This window comes from Ranitomeya variabilis, chromosome 1, assembly GCF_051348905.1.
Source record: "Ranitomeya variabilis isolate aRanVar5 chromosome 1, aRanVar5.hap1, whole genome shotgun sequence".
NCBI lineage: Eukaryota > Metazoa > Chordata > Amphibia > Anura > Dendrobatidae > Ranitomeya > Ranitomeya variabilis.
Window position 1 is genome coordinate 680,586,777 of NC_135232.1, and position 22,078 is coordinate 680,608,854.

The 22,078-nt window shown below is 47.0% G+C and overlaps 2 protein-coding genes across 3 annotated transcripts in view; both read left to right on the forward strand.

Annotated features, from left to right (window-relative positions):
• LRRC9 (leucine rich repeat containing 9) overlaps positions 1-22,078 on the forward strand; it is a 327,268-nt gene that overhangs the window by 159,884 nt on the left and 145,306 nt on the right. For both annotated transcript variants that reach the window (XM_077265244.1, XM_077265252.1), the window contains exons 29-30: positions 653-721; positions 4,868-4,993. In XM_077265244.1, coding sequence (XP_077121359.1) covers positions 653-721; positions 4,868-4,993 — 195 coding nt within the window. The remainder of the gene's footprint in view (positions 1-652; positions 722-4,867; positions 4,994-22,078) is intronic.
• On the forward strand, positions 12,043-14,101 carry LOC143794011 (uncharacterized). The gene is made up of 2 exons (XM_077280928.1): positions 12,043-13,762; positions 13,857-14,101. The coding sequence occupies exons 1-2, from the start codon at positions 12,889-12,891 to the stop codon at positions 14,099-14,101; spliced, it is 1,119 nt and encodes a 372-aa protein (XP_077137043.1). The 5' UTR covers positions 12,043-12,888.

The following is a 22,078-nucleotide window of genomic DNA, read 5'->3' on the forward strand; positions in this document are numbered from 1 at the left end:
TAGGCTGACATTGTACGGGTGGCACAGTATGACTGGCAACTTAAAAGGGTTGTCCAGGCTTGACAGGCGTGACTGTAGACTTGTGAATCCTCACAGTGTGCTGTCAGGCTTCTCTAGTGCCGAGAGCAGGCAGGCGCCTGACCTCAAGTATGCCATTTGCATAAATGTGGTCACATACCAACTAGACGTGCGTGGCCAGATACCTCTAGTCTAGTTGGAATGTGGCTGGAAATATGCAAATCGCATACTTGCAGACATTGGACAATGATTCACAAGTCTGCTGTCACTTATAGTGATTTCAGATTTGTACTCCAAGCCTGGACAGCCCTTTTAAGCAATCCAAGCAAAACTGATCCTATGTTACGCCTGGTTCAGGCCAGAGGCAGATGTGCAATAGGTGGGCTTCCATGTCAAAGCACGTTTAGTGAGTTTTGATTGTTTGGTCATTCAGGAGGCCGGGGATATTGAGTTTATATCTGCATCTTGCATTTTTTGATGGAAAAAATAGCGCTGGGAAAAGTGAATAGGTAGCTTGGCATATTCAGTGTTTTACAGCCACATGTAAGCGGCACTAAGGGTATAGTGAGTGAACATGTGTACCCATGAATGTACATGTAACTATAGTAAATCTTTGCTACATATTTTTAAACAGGAAGTGTCAGAAGTGGAAAAACTGGAGGCAGTTCCTACACTACAAGAGCTTTCCATCTCCGGGAACCCAGTAAGTATCCTCTACTGCTAGTCACCTTTACCTTCTTTAGGAATATAGTGATGATTTTATTTGTTTTCTGGCTGTTAGTACTTGCTACAAATTTCTGTCAGATTCATATGGATTTTGACAAAAAAATAAAAGTTCTGAATGCCTGTGTCTGAAAATTCAGAGATACAGTAGAGCACCTTGGAAATGGTTGGTACATGCCTCCGTATGTGCAGAGAAAGGTACAGTAGAGCACCGTGGTAATGGTTGGTATATGCCTCCATATGTGCTGGCAGAGGTACAGTAGAGCACCTTTGTAATGGTTGGTGCTTGCCTCCGTATGTGCAGGCAGAGGTACAGTAGAGCACCTTGGTAATGGTTGGTACATGCTTCCGTATGTGCAGGCAGAGGTACAGTAGAGCACCTTGGTAATGGTTGGTACATGCCTCCTTATGTGCTGAGAGAGGTACAGTAGAGCCCCTTGGTAATGGTTGGTACATGCCTCCATATGTGCAGGCAGAGGTACAGTAGAGCCCCTTGGTAATGGTTGGTACATGCCTCCGTATGTGCAGGCACAGGTACAGTAGATCACCCTGGTAATGGTTGGTACACGCCTCCGTATGTTCAAGCAGAGGTACAGTAGAGCACCTTGGTAATGGTTGGTACATGCCTCCGTATGTGCAGGCAGAGGTACAGTAGAGAACCTTGGTAGTGATTAGTACATGCCTCCGTATGTTCAAGCAGAGGTACAGTAGAGCACCTTGGTAATGGTTGTTGCATGCCTCCGTATGTACTGTGAGAGGTACAGTAGAGCACCTTGGTAATGGTTAGTGCATGCCTCCGTATGTTCTGGGAGTGGTACAGTAGAGCACAGTGGTAATGGTTGGTGCATGCCTCCGGATGTGCAGGCAGAGGTACAGTAGAGCACCTTGTTAATGGTTGGTGCATGCCTCCGTATGTGCAGGCAGAGGTACAGTAGAGCACCTTGGTAATGGTTGGTACACGCCTCCGTATGTGAAGGCAGAGGTACAGTAGAGCACCTTGGTAATGGTTGGTACACGCCTCCGTATGTGCTGTCAGAGGTACAGTAGAGCACCTAGGTAATGGTTGGTACACGCCTCCATATGTGAAGGCAGAGGTACAGTAGAGCACCTTGGTAATGGTTGGTACATGCCTCCGTATGTGCAGGCAGAGGTATAGTAGAGCACCTTGGTAATGGTTGGTACATGCCTCCGTATGTGCAGGCAAAGGTACAGTAGAGCACCTTGGTAATGGTTGGTACACGCCTCCGTATGTTTAAGCAGACGTACAGTAGAGCCCCTTGGTAATGGTTGGTACATGCCTCCGTATGTGCAGGCACAGGTACAGACAGTAGATCACCCTGGTAATGGTTGGTACACGCCTCCGTATGTTCAAGCAGAGGTACAGTAGTGCACCTTGGTAATGGTTGGTACATGCCTCCGTATGTTCAAGCAGAGGTACAGTAGAGCACCTTGGTAATGGTTGTTGCATGCCTCCGTATGTACTGTGAGAGGTACAGTAGAGCACCTTGGTAATGGTTGGTGCATGCCTCCGTATGTTCTGGGAGTGGTACAGTAGAGCACATTGGTAATGGTTGGTGCATGCCTCCGGATGTGCAGGCAGAGGTACAGTAGAGAACCTTGGTAATGGTTGGTACATGCTTCCGTATGTTCAAACAGAGGTACAGTAGAGCACCTTGGTAATGGTTGGTGCATGCCTCCGTATGTGCTGGGAGTGGTACAGTAGAGCACCTTGGTAATGGTTGGTACATGCCTCCATATGTGCTGTGAAAAGTACAGTAGAGCACCTTGGTAATGGTTGGTGCATGCCTCTGTATGTGCAGGCAGACGTACAGTAGAGCACCTTGGTAATGGTTGGTACATGCCTCCATATGTGAAGGCAGAGGTACAGTAGAGCCCCTTGGTAATGGTTGGTACATGCCTCTGTATGTGCAGGCAGAGGTACAGTAGAGCATCTTGGTAATGGTTGGAACATGCCTCTGTATGTGCAGGCAGAGGTACAGTAGAGCATCTTGGCAATGGTTGGTACATGCCTCTGTATGTGCAGGCAGAGGTACAGTAGAGCATCTTGGTAATGGTTGGTACATGCCTCTGTATGTGAAGGCAGAGGTACAGTAGAGCATCTTGGTAATGGTTGGTACATGCCTCCGTATGTGCAGGCAGAGGTACAGTAGAGCACCTTGGTAATGGTTGGTATATGCCTCCTTATGTGCTGAGAGAGGTAAAGTAGAGCCCCTTGGTAATGGTTGGTACACGCCTCCGGTCATTATGATTTAAAAAGAGAAAACACAGTAGTTTGACAATAAATGGCTTCACCCAACCACTATCCATGAGTGAAGAAAAAGTTTTTGTGTTATCATTCATATTCCCTGAAAAAAGGCCAAGAAGGCAAAAATTTTGCCGGGCTATGTAAACTTTTGAGCACAACTGTATGAGGCATATGAGGAAACCCTGGATGGATACAAGACCTGCATGTCCACTGACTGAGAAACTAGTCACCCAACGTTTCAATATAGAGAAAGCTATTATCACAACTTGAGATGGATCAACTGCACTGCAGATCCACCCACATGAAGCCTGGAAGAACAAGAAGTGCAACCCCCTGAAGATCCTGATCCAATCCTGCAACTAGAGAGCACTGCAGCTGATCTGAAACAGAAGATCTTAGATAAACTAAATATCAATAGCAGAGACTGAACAATACTTGAGGAACATATGGGAAAAGGAAAAAACACATCTGAGAATAAAACATTGCAACCACCTAGAGCAAGAAGCAGTCACCATTACAGAAGCAGACATCCAACAGCGAATCAAGAACATGAAGAACTGGACTGGACAAGTTCAAGAGTGGAAGCACCATCAGCCACCTCCTGTACGTGGATGACATCAAGCTGTATGCAAAAAATGAACGAGACATCAATTCACTGATCCAGCTGACAAGGATCTACAGAGATCCTTGGTAATGCCTCCGTCTGTGCAGGCAGAGGTACAGTAGAGCCCCTTGGTAATGGTTGGTACACGCCTCCGTCTGTGCAGGCAGAGGTACAGTAGAGCCCCTTGGTAATGGTTGGTACACGCCTCCGTCTGTGCAGGCAGAGGTACTGTCTCCATGGCTAAACTCCCAGCATGCACTACTTATGTCCGATTTATGGACCAGACTCGCGCATGTAAAAGTCAGACAGCTCCTGCACTCCTCCAATATAGAGAAGAGCGCGCGAAGCTGCACCAGGAGCCAGCCATGTATGCAATTCAGAGACGTGACTGGCTCGAGTTTTCCTATGGCCGTCTGACCCCGAGCTTATACCCAGCACCACGCATAGATACGGCAATTTCCCACATCTGAAGCATTTTAAGGTAAAGTTCACATGCAACTTGCTAACAAATCCTGCATGTTTTACTCAAAGTTCACATTTAATTTTCGCTTACTGTTGAGTGTATACTTTTATGAGATATATGCGAACAGTAACCACTGCGTTTATGGATGGCGTGGCGTCCATCCACCATAGGCCACTGTATTACAAACTATCTAAACCTCACTTTGTTTTCTCGCAGTAACATTTAGGAAAGTGAAATCTGATGCTATTTTTTTCCTGCTATTTACAAATATGTCAATGTGTACTCTTGGGGGCTGTTTACTAGGGTGGACATGGTGCACTAACAATCTGCAGTGTGCTGTGTCAGACCTGCTACATTAAAGGGAATGTGTCAGTAGGTTTTTTTGCTATGTACTCTGAGGGCAGTATGATGTAAGGTGCAGAGAGCCTGATTCCAGTGATGTGTCACTTAGTGGACTGCTTGGTGCAGTTTTGCTATAGATCTAGCAGAGCTCTTTTCTTTAAAAAAAAAAACAAATAAAAATCCTGAGAATTTGATTGGAATCGGACAGAAAAATTTCTAAAAGATTGAAGGCTTGCAGAAGTACAATAATGCACCATAGTCGAGGTTGTATGGAACCGTAATACAGCTGTATATATAGCCACTGCAGCATCTATAAATCAGGAAGCTCAATTCAACATATCCATTGTCTCCGATATACAGCACTGCACGGTGGACATTACATCACAGCACAATGCCATATAATACGTTCCCATTTCTAGTCCATAGCTTATTGTATCATTTGCTTCTTTAGATCTCCCGAAAGATGTTCCATCGTCAGCTGATAGTGGTGCGGCTGCAGAACCTGCAGATATTGGATGGCATCGCTGTGACCTCCGAGGAGAGAGCAAGGGCAGAGATGCATTTCCTAGAACAGCAAGTAAAATCCCACTTTCTCTGTGTGAATTCTTTTTATTTCGGACATTAAACGTTGAATTAAAGGAAGTTAATGGTCTCTGCTCTGCATTATATATCTCCAGATTTAACACTCATTCATGGCAATAACAGAAAGGCAATTTACAAAGAATGTGTTCACAAGTAGGGATGCTGCTGTGGTTACAATCTTCAGCGCTTGATAGATATATTTCTATTGCTGTAAATTAACCATTTTAAAACCATTTCTGAGAAAGGAGTAAAGCTGTGGAATCATTCAGTAAAGTTTCTAAGGTCACATTCAGAAGGTAGCGGTGTTAGGGTGTGACACATTTATTGCCAAGGATTGGATCACATGTAACATAGTAACATAGTTATTAAGGTTGAAGGAAGACTTTACGTCCATCTAGTTCAACCTATAGCCTAACCTAACAAGGAATCTAGTGTATATACCCTGTAACATTATACTTTTCAAGAAAGCCATCCAGTCCCCTCTTAAATTTAAGTAATGAATCACTCATTACAACATCATACGGCAGAGAGTTCCATAGTCTCACTGCTCTTACAGTAAAGAATCCGCGTCTGTTATTATGCTTAAACCTTCTTTCCTCCAGACGTAGAGGATGCCCCCTTGTCCCTGTCTCAGGTCTATGATTAAAAAGATCATCAGAAAGGTCTTTGTACTGTCCCCTCATATATTTATACATTAAAATATGTGAGCAGAAAAGCTTTCCCAAAAACTCTTGGTTACATCCAGTCCCATTCTTGGTATTAAATCTACATCTCCCAGACTAGGAGATTGGGCTGCTTCAGATGGACATTATACAGTGGATTTCCAAAGTATTCACCCCCCTTGGCTTTTAACCTATTTTGTTACATTCCATTAGAACTAGAGATAAGCGGACCCTTGGCTGTTCAGGTCCGGCGGGTTTGGCCAAACAGTTAAAAAAAAGTTTGGTTTTGGGTACCAGAAGCGGGGCCAGAACATCCAGTGTTTGCTGTGCTGTCATATGCATTCATGTGGTTTTGCAGCCTCTGTGGTCTTTCAGAAAAGGTAAAGTGTATATGCGGACAGACATGTGACACACAGGGTGGATGTTCTGTCACTAAGCATGTAACTAAAGAAGGGAATTTCTTTCAACAGAAATTTTTAGGGGTTTCATAGCAAAAGGATTGAGTACATATGCTCATACCAATTTTTAGTTGGTTGATCCCATAAATTTAATTTATGCCTGTATTTTTTTCTCACTTCACTTCTCCAACTTAGACTACCGTATTTAGTGCTGATGCCTCACACCCAAATTGGATTACAACAATATTTAAACACGGGCTGTAATTAGAAATGGACGAACCCGAACAGTAAAGTTCGGGGTCCGTATCAAACACCTACTGTTTGGGCACGGACTTCACCAGGAACACCATCCCCATGTGAAACATGGTGGTGGTGGGTAACATCATGCTGTGGGGGTGTTTTTAAGCAGCAGGGACGGGGAAAACAGTCTGAGTTGAAGGGAAGATGGTTGGTGGGAAATACAGGGATATTCTTGAGCAAAACCTGTTTCAGTCTGTCAGTGATGTGAGACTGGGACAGAGGTTCACTTACCAACAAGACAATGACCCAAAGCATAATGCTAAAGTAACACTTGAGTGGTTTAAGGGGAAACGTGTAAAGGTACCTTCACACTAAACGACTTTGCAACGAGAACGACAACGATCCGTGACGTTGCAGCGTCCTAGATAGCGATATCGTTGTGTTTGACACACAGCAGCGATCTGGATCCCGCTGTGATATCGCTGGTCGTTGCTGAAAGTCCAGAACTTTATTTGGTCGTCAGATCGGCGTGTATCGTCGTGTTTGACAGCAAAAGCAACGATGCCAGCAATGTTTTACAATGGTAACCAGGGTAAATATCGGGTTACTAAGCGCAGGGCCGTGCTTAGTAACCCGATATTTACCCTGGTTACCATTGTAAAAGTAAAAAAAAAACAGTACATACTCACCCTCTGATGTCTGTCACGTCCCCCGGCGTCCGCGCTGCTGCTCAGAGCTTCCTGCACTGAATGTGTCAGTGCCGGCCGTAAAGCAAAGCACAGCGGTGACGTCACCGCTGTGCTTTAGGGCTGGCGCTTACACAGTGCAGGGAAGCTGAAGGCGAGGGACGCGACAGGCACGGCAATGTAAGTATGTAGTGTTTGTTTTTTTTTACATTTACACTGGTAACCAGGGTAAACATCGGGTTACTAAGCGCGGCCCTGCGCTTAGTAACCCGATGTTTACCCTGGTTACCCGGGGATGTCATGATCTGTACTTTTGCCCTGTCCTGTATTTGAATAATATGCCATTTGATGTATGTAACTGTTCTCTGGTTTCTATTAGCTGTAATATATGTATTTTCTTGTGCTTTGAGTTAATCTGTAACAATGTCTCCTTCCCCCAATACTTGCAGCCCTAAGCTATAATGTAATTAAGCTTTGTCAACATCACTAGGAAGGAATAGCCATTCTTCCTCACAGCAGGTGGCTAGTCAAATGTACATACTACGGAGCCGACTAGTCTGGAATCTTCTGGTGGACTCAGCCATTGAATAGAAGGTGTGACCCCTACCCCCTTCATGGGCGGATCCCAGGAGCTCAGACAATCCATTCTTATTTTGAGATCAGATGTGAGTTGACTTTGGAAGGAGAAGGAGTGGGGATTCTTAGCTGAGGCAAGACCCCACGTACATCTGTGACTGTGGAAGCGAACGGGGCGAGACTTGAGCTGAGGACATATCTCGTCGTTCGAGGGATTGTTTTGTGATCGTTTGGACTCGTGTGGACTATTGTTTTGTTAGCTGGCACAAGGATTATCGGGAGGTGCCCCCGAACCGGTTCCGTTGGACTAATTGTGGACTCTGTAGATCTACCTGCATGTGTTGTTCCAGCGTTCTTGATAATAAATCTGTTGAATCATCCCTTGGCCTGTTGTCCCTTCCTGCTCTGCCGTACACCCCGTCACAAACTGGTGGCAGCAGCGGGATCAGAGCAGAAGGAATGGAGGACAACGGCCCAACATCGGGAACCAGCACCACAGAGTACCAGAACTGGACTTTGGGGAGCCTACAATCAAAGGCCCGTGAAGTAGGAGTCCGTTTTAAAGGACTCTCCAAGGAGCAGCTAATTGCGGCTTTGGAAGGAGTTCGCCTGCAAGATGACGCTGAGGAAGGATCCTCACAGCAAATGGAGGAAAGACTGCAGCCGGAGGTAAATACCCAAAAAAGTCAGTGGGTTGTGTGGTACGAGGAGGAGTTGGCATTGCTGGGAAAGGACGCCACCATAGACGATAAGAGAGAGGCCATTCACAGAGCTCAGGAGAGGGAGAGGGAGGCCATTCACAGAGCCGAGGAGAGAGAGAGGGAGGCCATTCACAGAGCTCAGGAGATGGCATTGCTGGAGAGGCAGATCGCTTTGGAAGCAGCTAGAAGCTCCAGACAGACTATAACCCCAGCACCCACCATGAGGGAACTCCCCAGAGTGTCCCGCAAAGACTTCAAGCCGTTTAATGAGGCTGCAGGCGACATTGAGAGCTTCTTCCAGGACTTTGAGCATCAGTGTCGATTAATGGAAGTCCCGGACAGGGAGCGAGTCCGACATCTGGTGGGGCTCTTAGAGGGTAAAGCTGCCGCAGCCTATAGAGCCATGGGCCCTCGAGAGAACTGTGAGTATGCGGAGATTAAACTGACTATTCTAGAACATTATGCTGTGACGCCAGACACTTACCGGACTCAGTTCCGTACTTTAGCCTGCAATGAGGAAGTGTCTTTCAAGATGTATGCCCACAGACTCAAACAAATATGTAATCGCTGGCTGGAAGCAGAGGAGGCCTTAACCTGGGAGACCTTTCTCCAGGTTATCCTAAAAGAGCAGTTTTACTGCAAGTGCCCTGCTGAGATCCGGGAATGGGTGCGTGAGAGGAGACCAGTCACTGTGGAGGAAGCTGCAGCTCTAGCTGATGAGGTTCTCACCATCAAGCCTCAGTGGAGGGTTCTGTTAGAGGATCGAGAGAGGCCTACCAGCCCCACAACCCCGGTGGCCCCCAGTTCTTCTGTCCCCATTGTTCCCCGTTCCTCTAAGCCACCACCTCATGCTGATACCCGTGTAAATGTCCCTCCAGTTGCTTCTACTGCGTTTTCTGGAATATGACGAGGAGAGGAAGTAGCAGAGCGCAGGTGTTATGGCTGTGGGCATCCGGGGCATCTGCAGGCCTCATGCCCAGCCAGCTCATGGAGGAGTCGTCCTCAAACCCCTACAGCACCTTCAGGTGGGGGCCGGCCTCCAGGTTCCCTTACCCCTCACCCAAGAGGACGCCTTGGATGGAGTGAGACCCAGCACAGATGCTATCGATGTGGGCAGCCGGGGCATCTGCAAGCCTCCTGCCCAGCTGTTCAAATGAGGATTGATCCTGTACCCAGTCGTATTATTAATTATGTACAGCCAAGTGCCATGGAGGAAGACGTGTCACCACTACGTGAGGACTGGCCTAGTGCCTCACCCACCCATGTTGCACCACTAGGAGTTTATGGTGTGCGACCTGCAGCTATGATGACGTCTGCGCATCGAGGTAAGCACTTGCAGGAGGTCGTGCTGGATGGACAGAGACTTATTGGATTTTGTGACTCGGGGGCTTTCCTCACACTGGCTGATCCCCGAGTGGTTCGGCCTGAGGTAATCCATAGAGGACCTGGGATTGTTATTGAACTGGCTGGTGGACATTGGAGGACTATTCCCACAGCCACTGTGGATCTGAACTTTGGTTTTGGGGTCAGGCGATGTTTGGTTGGGGTAATGGGAGGTCTGCCTGCAGATGTTCTCCTGGGCAATGATGTGGGAGAGCTAAGATGCCAATTCGTGGCTGCATGAAGCCACATGTAAGTTACGCTCTGCCTGTGTGTACTTAACCAGCGACCTGTAGAGGTCCCTAGTACGTACACAAATTGGGAGGGGAAGGGATTGTCATGATCTGTACTTTTGCCCTGTCCTGTATTTGAATAATATGCCATTTGATATATGTAACTGTTCTCTGGTTTCTATTAGCTGTAATATATTTATATTCTTGTGCTTTGAGTTAATCTGTAACAATGTCTCCTTCCCCCAATACTTGCAGCCCTAAGCTATAATGTAATTAAGCTTTGTCAACATCATTAGGAAGGAATAGCCATTCTTCCTCACAGCAGGTGGCTAGTCAAATGTACATACTACGGAGCCGACTAGTCGGGAATCTTCTGGTGGACTCAGCCATTGAATAGAAGGTGTGACCCCTACCCCCTTCATGGGCGGATCCCAGGAGCTCAGACAATCCATTCTTATTTTGAGATCAGATGTGAGTTGACTTTGGAAGGAGAAGGAGTGGGGATTCTTAGCTGAGGCAAGACCCCACGTACATCTGTGACTGTGGAAGCGAACGGGGCGAGACTTGAGCTGAGGACATATCTCGTCGTTCGAGGGATTGTTTTGTGATCGTTTGGACTCGTGTGGACTATTGTATTGTTAGCTGGCACAAGGATTATCAGGAGGTGCCCCCGAACCGGTTCCGTTGGACTAATTGTGGACTCTGTAGATCTACCTGCATGTGTTGTTCCAGCGTTCTTGATAATAAATCTGTTGAATCATCCCTTGGCCTGTTGTCCCTTCCTGCTCTGCCGTACACCCCGTCACAGGGGACTTCGGCATCGTTGGTCGCTGGAGAGCTGTCTGTGTGACAGCTCTCCAGCGACCACACAGCGACGCTGCAGCGATCGGCATCGTTGTCGATATCGCTGCAGCGTCGCTTAATGTGACGGTACCTTAAATGTTTTGGAGTGGCCTAGTCAAAGTCCAGACCTTAATCCAATTAAGAATCTGTAGTCAGACTTGAAGATTGCTGTTCACCAGACAAAACCATCTAACTTGAAGGAGCTGGAGCAATTTTGCATTGAGAAATGGGCAAAAATCCCAGTGGCAAGATGTAAAAAGCTCATGGAGACTTATCCAAAGTGACTTGCAGCTGTAATTGCTGCAAAAGGAGGCTCTACAAAGTACTGACTTTAGAGGGGGTGAATAGTTATGCGCACTGAAGTTTTCAGTTCTTTTGTCCTATTTGTTGTTTGTTTCACAATAAAAAGAAAAACAAATGTTCACAGTTATAGGTATCTTTACATGAACTGATGCAAACTCTCAAAAATAACAGTTGTGAGGTAGCGAGACATGAAAAATCTCAAAGGGAGTGAATACTTTCGCAAACCACTGTATACCTTAATTTCTCAATACCCGAGTTGGTGCTATATACGCCAGTGTAGCAGTATTATGATATTACTATGTGCTCATACAGACGGCCATATTATGGCGCTTTATAACTTACAAGCTGTAGACCTATAGACTTCTTTAGGTGCCTGATGAATCCATAGAAATCATACAGAGACTTTCTTGTTAGATGCTGCATAAATTATTGAATGCTCCATGAAATGCCATATTAGACATGTAATAACTTTATAATATGGCATCATATGGAAGAAAATACGGCAAAACCTAATGTTCCAAAGAGGATGGCCTCCAAATGTATTAAAAAGGGAATATAAGATGTAGTGTACAGTATATAACACCTTGATAAGTACATGACAGGTTGTACCAACCCCAAGTAATCATACATACAGCAGAACAAGTAGGCAGCTTGCTGACCGACAGATCTGGAAGCACATAGTAGCTCTAGCAGATTTGTGGGTTAAATAACGGAAAAATCATCCAAAGTTGATGGTCGAAAATATCCCAGTAATTTGTGAAGAGAACTGTTCAGTAGCTTCATGCCATCCAAACTGCGGGAGCATGAATCAGATCCTGGCTGCACGATTGTAGTCATTATTATTATTATGATTTATTATTATTGCGCCATTTATTCCATGGCGCTTTACATGTGAGGAGGGGTATACATAACTAGATGGGCATTTCCTGAAGGAAATACATGGTGCTTGAACAGCGCTGCCAGCTTTACAGCAGCACTTTTCACACACGGGACTGGGGGGCGCGCTTACTTTTACCCTTCGCCACGACAGCACCCCACATGAGAGAGAGGGATCCGCCCATAGGAACAGGAAACCTACAGAATAAAAGGAGGCGGTCCCCTCTCCTCCTCAGTTTAGGTTTCCTGTTTCTATGGGAACCCCGAAGTACCTGCAGTCCAAAAAGGATTCCTGGGCCATGCACCCGCCTGCGTCAGTCTCTGGTGGAACGGCAGGGGCTGCGGTGCCAGAAGCAGCGGCGGGGGAGCCACTGTTTGCAGCCTCCCCCCTCGTCTGATCGTCTCCATGGTCCGGGTTCGGTACCGCTGGGCCGCCCGGATCCATGAGGACGCGCGCGCTCAGCGGCCGGCTTCTTATCCAGCAGCCGCCGCATGGTAAGGAGGAGCGGCGCGTCTAACCCGGAAGTCGCTGGAGCACTTCCGGGTTGGGTCCGGGGAGGCAGGAGATTCGGCGCCAGATTTAAAAGTGCAGCACTAGCGTCGGCCGGTGTGTGTAAGTATGGCTTCACCGGCCGATGTAGCGCACTTGTCTGCAACAGAGCAGTCTCCCAGTAAGGAGACAAGCGCCAGGAGCAGCACCAAAAGTGGAGATCGATCCCAGGAAAAGCGATCTGCCACCAGACAGAAAGGTCTTTCAGCCAAGAATCCGCCTCCAGAACCGGTACCTGTCAGCTTCACTGGGTGAGTTTTAAAAGAATCTCTTCCCATATGCTGATATATGTTCCTCCTATATCCCCTTCCTCTAGACTAAGAAAAGGACACATAAAACCAAACACAAAGAATGTGCCTTATGCTTGCAACCCCTCCCGGACTCATATACTAAGAGGTTATGTGCAGAGTGCATCGTACTGACCTTACGGCAAGAAAACGTAATGACCCCGTCTGACGTTAGAGCCATAATTCGTGAAGAGATGCAAGGTCTGGCCCATACAAGTAGCACCAGTACCCGCCAGCCCAGCAGGTCCCGATCTCCAGTAAGCTCGGAGTCAGAGGTAGTGCAAAAATCCTCTGATGAAGAGGAGTCCCAGCAAAGTTCATCAGAATATGAAGGAGGGCTTTGTCTACCAAATAGTAGCGTAGACAGTTTAATTAAAGCCGTCAGGAGCACGATGGGGTGCCCAGATGAGAAGGGAAAGAAGTCAGCGCAGGACATCATGTTCGCGGGATTAGGACAAAGAAAACGAAGGTCCTTCCCCACCATACCCACAATTAAGGAGCTGGTTAAGAAAGAGTGGGAAAAACAACATACAAGAGGATTCTTGCCATCCTCTGCTAAAAGACGCTACCCCTTCAGTGACGAAGAACTTAGTTCCTGGCAAAAAATTCCAAAAGTTGATGCGGCAGTGGCTTCAACTTCTAAACAGTCGGTCTTGCCTGTGGAGGACTCAGGGACTCTAACGGATCCGTTAGACCGAAAGGCAGAAGCCTTACTTAAGAGGTCATGGGAGGCAAATACGGGGGCATTCAGGCCAGCCATTGCTAGCACCTGCACTGCAAGGTCACTGCTAGTATGGACAGAGCAGCTGGAGGAACAAATTAGAGGGGGAGCTTCGAGGAATACAATTCTGTCGAAAATCCCTCTAATGAAAGACGCAGTAGCATTTCTAGCAGATGCGTCGGTAGATTCACTACGCCTAACAGCCAGGTCAGCCGGCCTAGTAAACACAGCACGGCGAGCACTCTGGTTGAAGAATTGGAAAGGGGACGCACAGGCCAAAGCAAAACTTTGCGCGATCCCCTGCCAGGGTGAGTTCCTATTTGGGAAAGCTCTGGACGAGCTCTTAAATAAAGCAGGAGAGCGGAAGAAAGGCTTCCCTAACCAGTACCTTCCCTCTTACAGGAGAGCTTTCAGGAGACGCCCCTTCACCAGGAATAAACCTACTGAGCAAAGGGAGCGCTGGGAGGCAAAGGATCCAAAACAAAAAGGTGCTCTGTTTTCCGGATCCTATAACCAAAAACGCAACAAGTACCGTTAATTATGAAGTGGGCGGTAGATTGAAGTATTTCTCTTCTAAATGGAAATTAATAACATCTAGTCCTTGGATTCTGGACATTATTGGGAATGGATTCAAAGTTAGAATTTGATAGAATCCCTTGGGATTCTTTTATTGTAACATCTCCGAGAGGTCAACAACAACAAGAAGCTCTGGAATCAGAGATCCTATCGCTTCTATCTAAAAAAGTATTGATAGAAGTTCCCCGGGATCAAGAAGGGAGGGGGTTCTATTCCCCTTTATTCTTGATCAATAAACCGGATGGTTCATTCAGAACCATCATAAACCTCAAAAAACTAAATTCCTTTTTAAGTAACCACACTTTCAAAATGGAATCCATTAGTTCTACCATCAAGCTTTTGTTCCCTAGGTGTGTCATGGCCGGGATAGACCTAAAAGATGCATACTATCATCTTCCAATACATGCCGAACACCAGCAGTATCTAAGAGTAGCGGTCATCCTGGAGGGACAGGTTCGTCACTTCCAATATGTGGCAATGCCATTTGGGCTTTCTATGGCCCCCCGCATTTTTACAAAAGTGATGTTAGAGGTAATGGCTCATCTACGCCAACGGGACACTTTAATAATACCCTACCTGGATGACTTTCTAGTAGTAGGGAATTCTGTAGCTCAATGTAAATTGCGGTTATCTAACACAATCTCATCCCTGCAGGAGTTGGGTTGGATTATCAACTTCGAAAAGTCCAGGCTGAATCCAGACACTACTCAAATGTTTCTAGGGATCCAGCTAGACTCAGTAAGTCAAAAAAGCTTCCTCCCGCATTCAAAGAAAAGGACTATACAGTCAAAGGTGTCAGAAGCGATAAAGAACCCCTACATGACACTAAGGAAGGCTATGTCCTTACTGGGATCATTGTCCTCATGTATCCCGGCTGTACCATGGGCTCAATTTCATACCCGCCAATTACAGTTCGAAGTACTGTCAGCCCAGGGACGGGTAGGACACCTAGAGAGTAAACTAACTCTCTCTAGAGATGTCATAGAATCTCTATCCTGGTGGCTAGATATGGGACACCTTTCAGGGGGTGTACCATGGATAATAGATCCATCCAGAATAATTACTACAGACGCCAGCCCTACGGGATGGGGTGCACATATGGAGGATGATATAGTCCAGGATACCTGGAATCAGTCAGAATCATCATGTTCATCAAATTGGAAAGAGTTAACAGCAGTAGGGAAAGCCTTAAATTATTTTCTTCCACAGATCCAAGGAGCAGATGTAAGAGTTTTCTCAGACAACTCCACCACAGTGGCCTATGTAAACCGCCAGGGCGGTACACGGTCAGGAAGTCTGATGACCATCGCAGGAGAGATCTTCCAGTTCGCAGAGGCTCATCTTGCGTCCCTAACAGCCCTACACATCAGAGGCATAGAGAATACCAAAGCGGACTACCTCAGCCGAAACAGGCTGCGCCAGGGAGAATGGTCCTTAAACAGAGCCGTGTTCAGACTAATAACAAAAGCATGGGGAGTGCCTCAGATAGATCTATTTGCCACAAGAGGCAACAGACAGGTAGAAAGATTCGCTTCCCTGAACTCCATGGATCACCCAGACATGCTGGACTCTCTACACCATCCTTGGAACTTCAAACTGGCGTACGCCTTTCCTCCAATGTCTCTGATTCCGCTAGTGATCAGGAAGATCAGGAGGGAGCAAGCAAGGGTAATCCTCATTGCACCCTTCTGGCCAAAAAGACCGTGGTTCTCCTGCCTCCAGAGCATGTGTCTATCCGATCCATGGATTCTTCCATTGGACAAGGAACTACTGTTCCAGGGGCCGTTTTTCCACCCGCAAGTGAAAGGGCTTCACTTGACGGCGTGGAACTTGAGCGGCAATTATTAACTTCAAGGGGTTTCTCAGAACAACTAGTAAACACCCTGCTACTAAGTAGGAAAAGATCTACCACCCTGATATATAGCAGGGTATGGAAAAAATTCTTAGACTTTCATACAGTACCATTCACTAAACAGGTTCCGATAACACCTATTCTAGAGTTCCTACAAAAAGGTAGAGAATTAGGACTATCAGTGAACACCTTAAGAGTCCAGATATCAGCGTTAGGAGCCTTATATGGATATAATATAGCCGCTGATAGATGGGTCTCCAGATTCATTAAGTCTTGTGAACGGAGTAACCCAGTACATATTCCCCGTCTACCTCCGTGGGATTTAAATCTAGTGCTAGAAGCCTTAACCAGCTCCCCATTTGAGCCTCTAGATTCTATACCTCTAAATGTCCTCACATATAAGGTAGCCCTCTTGGTAGCCCTGACCTCAGCCAGACGTGTTAGTGACATCCAGGCCCTATCAGTAGACCCACCATTCTTACTGATATTCCATGACCGAATAGTCCTAAAACCAGACCCCTCATACCTCCCTAAGGTAGCATCCACCTACCACAGGTCACAGGAAATATTTCTCCCTTCCTTTTTTGATTCTCCTGTAACCCCTGAACAACAGAAGTTCCACACCTTAGATGTCAGAAGAGCCATCCTGACTTATATAGAAAGGTGTCAAACATGGAGGGAGAGTAGGGCTCTGTTTATCTCCTTTCAGGGCCGCAAGAAAGGACATGGGGTCACGAGAGCTACCATATCTCGGTGGATCAGAGATGCTATCTGCTTGGCCTATACATCGAAAGGCGAGATTCCTCCAGTGGGTATTAAAGCGCACTCAACACGAGCCATGGCTTCCTCCTGGGCGGAACAAGCGGATGTCCCGATCCATCTAATATGTAAGGCCGCAACTTGGTCTACACCTTCTACCTTTTACAACCATTATAGACTTGATCTATCTTCATCGTCTGATTTGACCTTTGGTAGAGCTGTGCTTAGTACAGTTATCCCACCCGAGTAATTACTCTCTGAAAGTCTCTCATGTGGGGTGCTGTCGTGGCGAAGGGTAAAAAGCCGGATTACTCACCGGTAATGCTCTTTTAATGAGTCCACGACAGCACCCATTTACAACCCTCCCTGATTATGCACAGCCCTTTCTTTAATTCACAAATAATGGTTGTATAGAGTTTTTAAGATATTTTGCTGAATAAGAATTAATACTAAAGCTTTTGCGGTTCCCTTTTTATACTCTGTAAACTAAACTGAGGAGGAGAGGGGACCGCCTCCTTTTATTCTGTAGGTTTCCTGTTCCTATGGGCGGATCCCTCTCTCTCATGTGGGGTGCTGTCGTGGACTCATTAAAAGAGCATTACCGGTGAGTAATCCGGCTTTTTGCACCCGGGGCCGGGGGCGCACTTACTTTTGCACCCGGGGCCGGGGGCGCACTTACTTTTGCACCGGGGTGCACTTACTTTTGCACCCGGAGGCGCACTTACTTTTGCACCCGGGGCGCGCTTACTTTTGCACCCGGGGCGCACTTACTTTTGCACCCGGGGGCGCACTTACTTTTGCACCCGGGGGCGCACTTACTTTTGCACCCGGGGGCGCACTTACTTTTGCACCCGGGGGCGCACTTACTTTTGCACCCGGGGGCGCACTTACTTTTGCACCCGGGGGCGCACTTACTTTTGCACCCGGGGGCGCACTTACTTTTGCACCCGGGGGCGCACTTACTTTTGCACCCGGGGGCGTACTTACTTTTGCACACGGGGGCGCACTTACTTTTGCACACGGGGGCGCACTTACTTTTGCACCCGGGGCCGGGGGCGCACTTACTTTTGCCGGGGCCGGGGGCGCACTTACTTTTGCACCCGGGGCCGGGGGCGCACTTACTTTTGCACCCGGGGCCGGGGGCGCACTTACTTTTGCACCGGGGGCGCACTTACTTTTGCACCGGGGGCGCACTTACTTTTGCACACGGGGGCGCACTTACTTTTGCACACGGGGGCGCACTTACTTTTGCACACGGGGGCGCACTTACTTTTGCACCCGGGGCCGGGGGCGCACTTACTTTTGCACCCGGGGCCGGGGGCGCACTTACTTTTGCACCCGGGGCCGGGGGCGCACTTACTTTTGCACACGGGGGCGCACTTACTTTTGCACACGGGGGCGCACTTACTTTTGCACCCGGGGCCGGGGGCACACTTACTTTTGCACCCGGGGCCGGGGGCGCACTTACTTTTGCACCCGGGGCCGGGGGCGCACTTGCTTTTGCACCCGGGGCCGGGGGCGCACTTACTTTTGCACCGGGGGCGCACTTACTTTTGCACACGGGGGCGCACTTACTTTTGCACACGGGGGCGCACTTACTTTTGCACACGGGGCCGGGGGCGCACTTGCTTTTGCACACGGGGCCGGGGGCGCACTTACTTTTGCACACGGGGCCGGGGGCGCACTTACTTTTGCACACGGGGCCGGGGGCGCACTTACTTTTGCACACGGGGCCGGGGGCGCACTTACTTTTGCACACGGGGCCGGGGGCCCACTTACTTTTGCACGCGGGGCCGGGGGCGCACTTACTTTTGCACACGGGGCCGGGGGCGCACTTACTTTTGCACGCGGGGCCGGGGGCGCACTTACTTTTGCACGCGGGGCCGGGGGCGCACTTACTTTTGCACACGGGGCCGGGGGCGCACTTACTTTTGCACACGGGGCCGGGGGCGCACTTACTTTTGCACACGGGGCCGGGGGCGCACTTACTTTTCACACACGGGGCCGGGGGGGGGCACTTACTTTTCACACACGGGGCCGGGGGGGGGGCACTTACTTTTGCACACGGGACGAGAGGGTGTCATAGTCACTTTATTCTGATGTTTGACTTTGATAAATGATCATGTCCTAAAATGGACACCGTACATTTGCATAGCTGCCATCTTTGGAAGGTCAAGTTGGAGGTAATGGAAAGTTCGCCATTATTTCCTATGGGAAATTTTTTTTTTTAAATGCGATTTAAATAAAATCTACATATCGGATCGACTATAAAAGTCATAGCACACCTGTCCCCACCGAGGCCTTCGAAACGCCGCCTGAACGGGGTCTCTGTGCCGAGCGGTTCGGGCCGCATTAATTGCGGAAAACGCGGAGAAGAAGAAGAAGAATAACTAGATGGGCATTTCCTGAAGGAAATACATGGTGCTTGAACAGCGCTGCCAGCTGACAATGAACCTCAGGAGCAAGTCTGGCATGCAGGGCCCTGCCCCTGGGTATCCAATTTGGCACCTTGGTAGCCACTTTGATGTGCAGGGCCCCTTGTTAGCAACTTTGGCCCCTTGGTAGCCATTTTGGCATACAGGAATCCTTGGTAGCCACTTTGGCCACATCCTCTTATATACAAACATCACTCCTATATACAGACACCACTCCTATATACAGACATCCCTCTATATACAGACACCACTACCATATACAGAGATCCCTCTATATACAGATACCACTCCTATATACAGACATACCCCTATATACAGACAGCACTACAATATACAGAAATCCCCCTATATACAGACACCACTTCTATATAAAGACATCCCTCTATATACAGACACCACTCCTATATACAGACACCACTCCTATATGCAGGAACCTCTCCTATATACAGACATACCTCTATATACAGACATCACTCCTATATACAGACATCCCCCTATATACAGACACCACTCCTATATTCAGACATCCCCCTATATACAGACATCCCCCTATATACAGACATCTCTACTATATACAGACATCCCCCAATATAGAGACACCACTCCTATATACAGACATCCCTCTATATACAGACATCACTCCTATATACAGACATCCCCCTATATACAGACACCACTCCTATATTCAGACATCCCCCTATATACAGACATCCCCCTATATACAGACATCTCTACTATATACAGACATCCCCCAATATAGAGACACCACTCCTATATACAGACATCCCTCTATATACAGACATCTCTCCTATATACAGACATCCCTCTATATACAGACACCACTCCTATATACAGACATCCCCCTATATACAGACACCACTCCTATATACAGACACCACTCCTATATGCAGGCACCTCTCCTATATACAGACACCACTGCTATATACAGACATCCCCCTATATACAGACACCACTCCTATATACAGACATCCCTCTATATACAGACACCACTCCTATATACAGACATCCCTCTATATACAGACACCACTCTTATATACAGACATCCCTCTATATACAGACACCACTCCTATATACAGACATCCCTCTGTATACAGACACCACTCCTATATACAGACATCCCTCTATATACAGACATCCCTCTATATACAGACATCCCTCTATATACAGACACCACTCCTATATACAGACATCCCTCTATATACAGACATCTCTCCTATATACAGACATCCCTCTATATACAGACACCACTCCTATATACAGACATCCCTCTATATACAGACATCTCTCCTATATACAGACATCCCTCTATATACAGACACCACTCCTATATACAGACATCCCCCTATATACAGACACCACTCCTATATACAGACATCCCTCTATATACAGACACCTCTCCTATATACAGACATCCCCCTATATACAGACACCACTCCTATATACAGACATCCCTCTATATACAGACACCACTCCTATATACAGACATCCCTCTATATACAGACATCTCTCCTATATACAGACATCCCCCTATATACAGACACCACTCCTATATACAGACATCCCTCTATATACAGACACCACTCCTATATACAGACATCCCTCTATATACAGACATCTCTCCTATATACAGACATCCCTCTATATACAGACACCACTCCTATATACAGACATCCCCCTATATACAGACACCACTCCTATATACAGACATCCCTCTATATACAGACACCACTCCTATATACAGACATCCCTCTGTATACAGATACCACTCCAATATACAGACATCCCCCTATACAGACACCACTCCTATATACAGACATCCCCCTATATACAGACACCACTCATATATACAGACATCCCCCTATATACAGACACCACTCCTATATACAGACATCCCCCTATATACAGACACCACTCCTATATAAAGACATCCCTCTATATACAGACACCACTCCTATATACAGACATCCCTCTATATACAGACACCACTCTTATATACAGACATCCCTCTATATACAGACACCACTCCTATATACAGACATCCCTCTGTATACAGACACCACTCCTATATACAGACATCCCTCTATATACAGACATCCCTCTATATACAGACATCCCTCTATATACAGACACCACTCCTATATACAGACATCCCTCTATATAGACATCTCTCCTATATACAGACATCCCTCTATATACAGACACCACTCCTATATACAGACATCCCTCTATATACAGACATCTCTCCTATATACAGACATCCCTCTATATACAGACACCACTCCTATATACAGACATCCCCCTATATACAGACACCACTCCTATATACAGACATCCCTCTATATACAGACACCTCTCCTATATACAGACATCCCCCTATATACAGACACCACTCCTATATACAGACATCCCTCTATATACAGACACCACTCCTATATACAGACATCCCTCTATATACAGACATCTCTCCTATATACAGACATCCCCCTATATACAGACACCACTCCTATATACAGACATCCCTCTATATACAGACACCAATCTTATATACAGACACCAATCTTATATACAGACATCCCTCTATATACAGACATCTCTCCTATATACAGACACCACTCCTATATACAGACATCCCTCTATATACAGACATCTCTCCTATATACAGACATCCCTCTATATACAGACACCACTCTTATATACAGACATCCCTCTATATACAGACACCACTCCTATATACAGACATCCCTCTGTATACAGACACCACTCCTATATACAGACATCCCCCTATATACAGACACCACTCCTATATACAGACATCCCCCTATATACAGACACCACTCCTATATACAGACATCCCTCTGTATACAGACACCACTCCTATATACAGACATCCCTCTATATACAGACACCACTCCTATATACAGACATCCCTCTATATACAGACACCACTCCTATATACAGACATCCCTCTATATACAGACATA

Excerpts from the sequence above, each read along its gene's own strand:
- LOC143794011 (XM_077280928.1), top strand. The coding sequence starts at position 12,889 with ATGACCCCGTCTGACGTTAGAGCCATAATTCGTGAAGAGATGCAAGGT. Across the intron at positions 13,763-13,856 it reads TTGCGCGATCCCCTGCCAGG|GAGAGCTTTCAGGAGACGCC; the intron begins GTGAGTTCCTAT and ends TCCCTCTTACAG.